The 10106-nt window shown below is 45.0% G+C and overlaps 1 protein-coding gene across 1 annotated transcript in view; it reads right to left on the minus strand.

Moving 5' to 3' along the window:
* LOC100748410 (probable JmjC domain-containing histone demethylation protein 2C) overlaps window positions 1-10106 on the minus strand; it is a 242142-nt gene that overhangs the window by 186217 nt on the left and 45819 nt on the right. The window contains 5 exon segments of the mRNA XM_024368213.2: window positions 831-919; window positions 1203-1287; window positions 2115-2309; window positions 6804-6917; window positions 7402-7653. Of these exon segments, the coding sequence (XP_024223981.2) occupies window positions 831-919; window positions 1203-1287; window positions 2115-2309; window positions 6804-6917; window positions 7402-7653 (735 nt within the window).

The following is a 10106-nucleotide window of genomic DNA, read 5'->3' on the forward strand; positions in this document are numbered from 1 at the left end:
TGTTTTGTTGTTTTTTTTTTTTTTTTTTTTTTTTTGGCAAATAATTGGGAGAATGAATTTAAACGAAACGAATGTTCGTCAGTTGAAGAAACGTGTTTTCTTTGGAGACACAAGTCGCCGCTCTATCGTCGGAAGAAAATTTATTTGAGTCATGTCGATCGACCAGAGGGGAGCTATCTTTGCAGAAGTTACATGTTTACTTCGAGGAGGTTATCGCGCTGTTCAATTCGTGACTCGAAACGATCAGTCCTCTGATCGGGGCAACTTGCGAACACGTCACGATCTTGAGCAGGTATTAATCAAGATAACGATACTAATCAGGTAACGAGTGACCGGAGTGGGTCCGTTTCTCATGTTGTCTTTGAAAATCTTTCTATACCATCTGCTTCAAAGTGGGAACTCATTTCTCTACAGCGCTGTACGCTAACAAATAATTGCCATGCAATTGTAAAACTTTAAATATACGAGTTATCGTACAATATCATAAAATAATTGATTTGTAGTCCCACTTTGAAGGTAGTATCGTACAAATGAACTAAGAGCACGTGTCGATTCGAAAACAACGATCGTGTTAACAATAAGAAAAAAAGAAGAAACTGTAGAAAAAAGCGTTGCTTCTCCTATGTACAATAATCGAATACTTTGTACAACTGCGTTACGAAAGAACAACGACGATAATGTATATCAATCCTGATGTTTCGACTTAATAAATAAATTCGAAAGAGAAAGGAGAAAAATGGAAAATGTGGTATGACACATTGCTCTTGCCGTTTATATTATCGTAAACTACATAGCGATTTAATAATAGAACGGAATTGAATTTCACTCACCACAACAAGCGCGTGCGTCAGAGCAGTCGATGACCTCGACCTCCTCGGTGTCATGCCGACGACCTCGCCTCTCATGATGCTCTCGACGACTGCAGAAAAAGGAACGAGCTAAAATTGACACGATGTTCTATCTCTTTTTTTTCTCTCTCTTCTAAAAAAGTAATATTCGCTTCGTAAAAAGAAGAAAAAAAAAAAATGAAAGGACATTTATCTCTTACAGCCACTTCTTAAAGAATTACGTTCTATTTCATTAAAACGTAACAAGTTTATTTCGTTAATAAGAAGAACGATAGTGAAAAATTGGTTTATCCGTCTATCGGAAAGATTCGACTCCGTGCGATTATTTCTAGCGAATATTATTCGTCGACTCACCTCCATCGCCAATCAGCCGCATTTGTACTAAACTAGGGTCCTCGTTGTGATCCTCGAGAACCGTGTCATCGGTGACAGTCAAATCCTAAAAATTGCATCGCAGAACCATGGATAAGCGATAAAAACAGGAATCAATCGTGATTTCGTATTCCGACATTTTGGATTTATTACGCTGCTCGAAACTGTTCGTCGAATCTTAAAACAAATATCATCGTATATTAACTGAGCTAAATACACGAGAGACGATTTATTATAGACAATTGCCATTGATCGATGTATGCTACGGTCCGCGAGGTCTCGAATAAACATCGAGCTGGGAATTCCTTCGGAAAGGAAGCAACGATACGAAAGCGTCTTTCATTTTCGCGTCTACTCGATCTATAGATCGAGACATTAGACTAGTTTCGAACAGTGATAAATCCTTCTCACAAGCAATTTACGGTTCTCGCGGGTGTTTGAGTGGAACAGCAGAAATCGAGTAATATATGTCCCCGAGCAAACCGTATTTGTCAATTTAAGTGTCAAAGGTTGTTCCAGTCGATGGACTATCGTCTCGTTGAACCGTATCAACGTGACTATTCCCGTCAACGAGTCTAGCGAATCGATCGTAACGAATCTTGCGTAAAACCTAATGGAGAACTGTTTCGGAAAGTGAAAGTCTCTACGATCTTCTGATTCTCTGGCCGTAACTATGGTCGATCAAACGATAGGATTCATGAATTTTTATCGTCTTTTTAATTCTTACGAAAGTACTCGAATGCCAATGAAACGTTAAAATGTTTACACATTTGTACACAAGCAACAATTTACGTTTCACGAACATAACACGTGTAGTACGAGCGTACATATTTTTCAAGGTAAGCGTTCGGATACTTTCGTGACCTAGTGAACGTGGAAAAAAGAGGACGCTACCTTGGTGGACTCGTTGTAACCAACGATGACAGCGGTGTACCATTGCGTAGTGCCCTCGGCCCGATAAACCTCGACCCTGAAGCCAACTAGAACGCTCGGCGTGGTTAACAGGATTCTCTGGCCATCCTGCATTTCTGCCCATCGCCTGACAGCGCTTGCCCAGGGCACCGAGCCCTTGGTCAGCTCCCAGTCCTGCTGCAAGAACAACGATCGGTTGAAGCGTCGTTATGCGACGTTTTATCGAGACCTGAAGTTCGAGTAGAGAATCGTGTAATGCGCGCGTTTTCCTTAGATCAGCGCGTTCATCGAGTTTGGTGTCACGACCGGCATACTTCAAATCCGACCGACTGACGATAGAGATAAAGATGTGGAGGCACTCGGCGACAATGTATATCGCTGAAGTGCCTAATGAACCATCAACATCCCAACGGTCCTTCCACCGAAGGTTCTAGAAGAAAGAGCACGTGGCAACGATCGCGGACGCGTAGAAAATGCGTGGACGGTGGGGATGTTGAGGGATGACAAAAGAAAGTAATCGGATCCGATCGAAAGAAAAATCATAAGAGTCAGTCTCAGAAAGTCACGCCTAGATTTCGGAAGTAGATTGTAAAATGTATTGATGTTAGAAAAAAAAATAAAGATTTCTTTTTTTATTTTTCACCTCAAATTCCTTTTTTATTTTGTTATTTTACGCGACATTTGCAACGGATTTTTTAATTTCCCATAAACGAATAGGAATTCGCAATGAAATTGCATCACAGGTTGCTCCGGATCCTCGTCCTTTGGATATGTTTGCATCGATCCACGCTTCGTATAAATTAAATTACAAAGCATAGGAACGTGTTGAAATGGTCGTCGCTTCTAAGAAAACTCTACATCTGGTATTTTTGGTTTTCTCGAGCACCGAAGCCATCGACAGCGTGTAGACGAAAGACTGCGACGAATTCAGACCATAAACTGTAGACAGGCGACGTTGGTTTCGGGGTTTTTCAGTTATTGGGTAACACAGCTAGCGTGCGGATCTGGACCAGCTCGAATTGTATTCTTACTTATAATTACACTTCTATTTAAATATATTTTCTGCCTTACAATTTATCCGCCAGTTTTCTCCGTTTACACATCGAATAACCTCGACAGAACGAAACTAAAAAATGTGAATATTTTGGCCATGATCGTAACAAAGAAAATATCGTGCGTCGACGATTGGAGATGGAGGAAGAGGCGAAATAGGCGCAAGTTCGCCATCGATCGTCTTCAACGAGCAAAGCAGTTGTTCCTCGAAACGGTATCCGATGCCTGGCCTCGTAATTGGGTGATTAATTGTTCCCTGTTGGCGATTCATTGCGCGTGCCACGCCTTACCGATCAAACAAATCCGATCTGCGCGTAGTCGACACCGTAGTTCGGTTTGGCCAATTCGTTTAGTCGAATCGATAAAGCGTCTGGTAATTGGTAAGTCGAAAGTGGAAAGTGGAGAGCCACAGGGGCAACAAGCCTGCAGGAATCCAGTCGAGTCTAGGACGTAACAGCTCGATCCTTCGGAACTCGAACGATCGATAAAGTCGTTTCTCTGCTCGTGTCGTTCCACGACAACTTTTTCCTCGTTGATACTCTCGCGCGAACACACAAAGTACATATACTTACACACGCGTTCGCCGAGGAAGCGTTGCGTCAACGTCTCGTTACGTCATGATCGCCCTGTTACGTCAGATGCGTTGTGCAATCACGACGCGAAGCATGACGGTGATGCGCGATAATGGTAGTAATATAACGGCAATTATAACGCTATTACCGAAGCGTCGAGAGCGCTTAACAATTTGCCCGACGTTCCATGTAATATCACCACTGAGTAGCCAAATCAACGTCGTTTCCTAGCGACATTTCGCCGTGCAACGGTTTCCTATCGCGTGTGTACTCGTCCGTTACGAGAACTCTCAGCTTGGACTTTGGTCGAAGAATAGAAAACTAAACGATCGATAGTGAAGGATCGACCAAGTGGCAAGAGTAACGCGTCGTGAAAGTCGAGGACAAGGTGGATGAGTACACGCGCGACTCGCTGTACATATTCCCAAGGATTCTAACCATAAATCTTGCTCTTATCGATAAATCTTTAGGACGCAGCGCGTGTAATCTTACGAAAGAAAAGATGCGAAAGCTGTAGAGTGGCGGGTTGCATCGTTGTATCGCGGACCGTTAGGCAAAACGGGAATATGTTGGCGCCTTGCGTTGGCCGTTCTCCAACGTTCGACGATGTTGGTGCACGCGCGGTGTCAACACGAGTCACCGAACCGGCAGCTGCCAACGAAACAAGAGCAAAGAGTAGGGTAGCTGTTGGAAGCTTCACGCAAGTCGCGAACGAATATCCACGTGATCGCTTCTTCCCGGGCGTAAGTACGTGTCGGCGCGGCACGGTGCGATTACACGGCTCCCTCGGTATGCGTGTTGCTAGCTATGCGCCTCGAAACAGCTTGCAGAAAGAACCCGTTGCATTTATAGTTCAGGGTCAGCAGACTCTTCACCCTTTTGCGGTCCAGCCAAGCCGACCAATTTCTTTTCTCCTTTTTCCCTTCCTCTGTTCTTCTCTTCTTTCTAATTCGTCGTCTTCTCTTTTTCACGACTACTCCGCGCCTCTTTCTTTGCACCTTTCTTCTTTCTATATCCTTCAAGTTCCTCTTAACTTCATCTTGTTGTTTCTTTTTCACCAGTCGGACTTTGCTACGCCATTGTCGAAGCTTCTTTCTCGTCCTTTTGTGGCACGCCGCGTCGTTGCAGCCGTATACTTTTTTTGCTCCTTCCGCTTTGTTCACTGGAAACATTCCTACGTCTTATTTTTCCTTTTCTTCCGTCGCTTTCTTCTTTCGTTCCACGCTTCTTTCTTCTCTCTTCCCCTTTTTCTAGCGTCTCCTTTCTCTTTTTAAGATTCTGTTTTGTTCTGGCGAAGGAAAAGTGCAGCTGCGGCTATCAGAAATCGATAATCGAATGCGAAGCCGGTGATGGCCAAGCACGAGCAATTTCCCGTAACCCTGATCAAATTATTTCTGCCCTGACATTTTTTTCTCTCCTTCTATTTATTGCGCGTAACACGGTGAAGTTCAATTGTCAGGCCACGGCATCGTTTTATCGATAGCCTGGCAACTTTCCTTTATACGCCGCTCTAAATAATTAGACGATCGCTATTATGAATGGCCCTAGTGCATCAATGAAGCGGATAAGAGGCAAAGAAGTCTTACAATAGATCGATAGATTCGCCGTTAGATTCGCGCATATGCTGCATCCATTCAACTATTTAACGCTACCGATAGAACCGCTGCGTTTCAGTTTTTCCCTGTCTTCGAAACGTTTTCAGCACTATGTTATCTCTACCTTTGTAAAAACGAACGAAACAGCTAGCATTGGATTTGAACAAACATTACTACGTGAAACGAGGATATCTCTGGTTTAAAAAGAAAGAGAAAAGAGAACGAATGCAATTGCAGACACGGTTTGTCGTATTTTAGTAGCGAGGTTCGCGTCTAAAGAGAGAGAAAAAGATCTTAAAAGGTAGAAAATTGAATGGAAACAGGCAGAAAAATGACGAGAGACGCGCTATTTTCCTCATCAAGTGGAACTATCTGTGCGGTAATCGTGCTCGATACGTAGATAGGCTCGCGAAACTCCGGTGCAGCTGATCTCCTGACCACGGTCTTTGTGCAACTTTTCACCGCACGTGACTTACCGAACGACTTACAATTCGTCGGCAGCCGAGAAAACTTTTAACGGTAAAAGTTCCGCTAGTTTAATTACTTGGAAACAATTGCCCGCATCCGCGTCCGTCCATTCGAACGTAAAAACTTTTCAAGCATGCACGCCCTCCCTCCATCGCGGAAAAACCACACGCTCATCGATTTATCGTTCCTTATGGATGTTTCTGGCCGCGTCTTCGAATATAGAAAGTCGATCGCGCAAGGGTTGACATAGATAGACCGTCCGCTTTCCGTTCTGCCTTACACGCGTTTTAACAGTCCATTAGGGGTTGCAAAGTGTCCTTCTGTCGTGGTTATTTCAAAGAGGCGGAGACGTCTATCTTCTACCTTACGTTACATCTAAAAATCATTTCTCTTCTGCGTTTACAGGGATTATTCGATCGTTACAAAACAAAACGTGAGACGTACAAGCAAATTGAATTAAAAATTGTAGGAAAAAGTACAAGGATAAAGGAGGGATAAAACGAGGACGATCCTGCGGATTGTAAATTTCAGATGACCCTGGATGACCTAAAGGCGATATTCGGTCACCAGAGATCGCATCCCTGGAAAGATTACTCGTAGTCACGACAACGGTTCCCCCGAGGGCTGTCGGATAGGTCAATAGCCTCGCAACTTGCTGCCAAGTTTCCTCGCCGCTCTAACGAAGTAAGTTTGCAGTTGCGAAGCGGCTGGATCGGTTTAGGGAACTTGCGTGCCTCTTAATCGGCCAAAGATCTCCTAACAGCGCTTTCTCGGTGAAAAGAAAAAGCTGCAGAGACTTCGTAACGAACTTGATATTCGTCTGATCGATCGGGATATCATACGCCGGTCTTTGTCGCGTCAGAGGATCACACGTTGCAAGTTGAACTTGGAAATATTCAGAGCTCGGTATATCGTAACGGACAAGCATCGTTCGCAGACGTACGGAGGAAATCTAAGAGAAACGAAACGAAGATGATACTCACGGTAAATGGCTTCAGCTTCGAGTAGTCGACGAAATCCAGCCTTCGATCTTGCATGAACTCGAGAGGCATCGCGTCTTCCGGTAACTCTGCTCGCGCCACCAGGGGGTAAAATGTCTGCAAGTGAGTTTCGATTCAGGATTAATTTGAATTCGCCCATACCGCGCTACCCAACTACCGAAATATTTACATATTACACGGAATATTTAATGAAACTCTCTAGACGCTTCGAGGAACAAGGGACGACGTTTGTAATTGATGGCGCGTTTATTAAAATTAAAGCTTGCTCTCTTAACTATCCCTAAACGAACGGAACAAGGGATGGAAAATGGCTAGGGTTGGATCTGCTTTGGCGCTGAAACGCAACGACGATCGCGAATACTTTGCATGTAAACTGCCCCGTATTCTCGTCCATTCGAATCTGAAAGTTGCAATTTTGCGAGCGCGTTTCTGCGCCAATGGACGCTTAACCGGGATCAACGGAACGTCCTGGCTGATGTGGCTACGCGAACGGTTCGTTAATCGATAAAGCGTCCGAGAAAGAAGGACGCGCAAGCAGAGGCGAAGGGGAGAAGAGAAACGAAGGACAAGGCGCACTTACTAGAGCCGGCCAGGCGACAGTGTTTGCGACAGCAGTGGCACCCCTCAGGGGTTTCCCGTTGATACGATGATGGTGGTGGTTATTATTCGCGTGATTGTGGTGATCGATGGCGATGAGGCTGGCATGCCTGGGGTCAGGTCGCTCGGCCCAATACAGACCCTTTTCCACTAAGAAGAACGAAAACACTGCGTCTCTGTGCGGCGATAGCCATTCTCTTCTTTGCCACTCTACGTCGTCGTATTCTACGAGGATCTGCAAGAAAGACGTTCGTTCATGTACCGCGCTTCTTCCACACCACGAGGGTTCGATGACACTATCGTCCGTCTACTGCTATTCAATCGAGCTTTGTTCTGCTTTCTATGGATCGTTTTACCGCGAATTCGATACGCCAACGTTCTCAGCCTGTTCAGGCTTCGACACCTTTTACGAAACATTTGGAAACTTCGTTGTGGCTGCGACGAAGCTCGACTGAGCTAAGATATTGGCTTGGCAACTAAGTGATTGCGGATTTTGTCATTAGGCGGTAACGACAACACCCGCAATCGCTTAGTTGCCAAGCCAACAGATCCGCCAATACGTACATTTAAGTTAAAAAATATTTACCGCCAGTACATACTTGGCGGAAAACGTACGAGTAATTTAAACGATCAATTATTCGTTATGTTAACGAGCCTTGATATCGAGTGCCAGCGTTTCCGACGTATGTCGCTCGTTGCATTACGTACATATTCGTTGAAAAACCACTCGATGTATATTTGCGTCTGACAATTTCTATAGACATTCTCAGTTTAATAACGGATCGATTCGTTTATGCAGCTTGATGTAACAAATTAAAACATTCCGCCTCGTAGCGGCGTTATTATGCGCGTTTAAGTCTTAAACGGAACGATATAAGTCTGTCTCTTTGTGTTGTCCGTCGACACAGCGAAACGAAGGAGAGAAAAAAGGGAAGACGAAACGAGAGGCGAGGAACAGAAGCTGGATATCGGTCGATTAACGATATCCATTATTCATAAATCACGAGCGGCGTTAAAGGGGCAATGAAAAGGGGGAGAACGGTGAATTCTCACGGCCGGTTTACTCCGGCTCTTCGTTAACGCGATAAATTCGACGCCAGGGAACAGAGAGCTATCGCTAATTGCAGGTTGGCCTGCGCGTCGCCTAATAAACGCGATCACTGTGTCGAGTAACCTGTGGTGAAAGTGACCGTGTATCGTTTCACCATGGGCAAATGCGTCAAACTTCCTATTTATACAACATTCTGACGTAAAGCGATATTTTTTAACGGCCAATATCGCCGTGCGCGATATAACGCGACGGCCGTTTGAATTTTCGCAGCGTGGATCAATCGGGCCGACTATTTGTCGTTCGTTCGGTTGATTTTACGAGCGAACGCAAGCCCCAAACGATCAACATTCCTCCCATGCAGCGCAACGAACTCAAAGGCACACGCGTGACCCGTTACGGCCGCGGCGCGTCAGCCAATTAATACATAAATCAACATTAATCGGAGCTGCTAGGTCGTCGAGACCGGCGCTTGTACCGATGTTTTCCGAAAGGGCTCTCTCCGATATATGGTGTCTACATTTTATGCTCTTGCCACTGCGATAGATATATCCCTGTAAAATGTTGGCCGCGTGATACGACATCGTACAATGTTTGCGTCGCGATGATACATCATAATACCGAGAAAATTGCGGTACGCCTCTGACAGCTCGTCCATTTGCCTTCTTTCACTTTTCTTTCGTTATATCTCTGCTGGATATGAAAGTTACAGAGAAATGTTACTAGAAAAATGGGAAAAAAGGAGAAAAAGAGAGAAAACATTCGGATAAGTAAATTCTCAAAGTTTCGAATTTTGTAATTTCCAAACGTGTCAGCCGTTTGCTTCTCCAATGCCTGTTCGAATGTCTAAATTTTCAAACTGAAAGATTCGTACCGATCAGCGGACAGCTGAGATATAACGATCGTATTCATCGAAAGAGAAAGAAAGGCGTAACAGTAACGACAATATTTCTCGTCGATTTACTCGAATCACTGGACAGTGGAGTTCTGCTTGGTTTGTTCCAGCAGCGACTTCGAGTCCCCAAAGTTATTGAATCTGCCGTTTCGCACTCTTCCAGTCATATCTTTAACGGTTTCTTTAACGATTCTTTCAAACACTCTCCGTTAACGACGTTCCTGTTGACGATTTACCTATGTCTAAACCTAACCTCGAACGATCTCGCTACAAAAGGAATGCTGTACGCAATAGCGCGAAGCAAACGTATAAATTACTTACTTCGTTATCCGAAGGCGCTATAAAACAAAAGTCCTCGGGGACCGGCCAAGATAAATCTCCGCATGCCCTTGATTTTATCGAATACACGGTCATAGCAATGTCCGCCAAAAGCGCGGGGAAAACGAGGCTCGTTGGTTCCCGGTTCATCCGCCAGACGGCGATACCTATCGGAGTGGGGATCAGTAATGGCCGCCAAGATATAGAAGCTCCGCCTCTGGGGAACGTTCTGGTACCGCCCGATTCCGTTGCCAGGGCAACCGACGATCGGCCATTTTGTTCTCATGACCTACCACAACCGTCTCCTACTACAGACACGAACCTTCCCCCTTCTACCTTCCACCTTCGATCACGATTTACCTCGCGCCCCCACCTTCTCGTATCTCGCGCCGTCGCGGTCCGTTTCGTGTTCCCCTCGTTCCGAACG

The sequence above is a fragment of the Bombus impatiens genome, unplaced genomic scaffold (genome assembly GCF_000188095.3).
Source record: "Bombus impatiens unplaced genomic scaffold, BIMP_2.2 scf_0406, whole genome shotgun sequence".
Taxonomy (NCBI): Eukaryota; Metazoa; Arthropoda; class Insecta; order Hymenoptera; family Apidae; genus Bombus; species Bombus impatiens.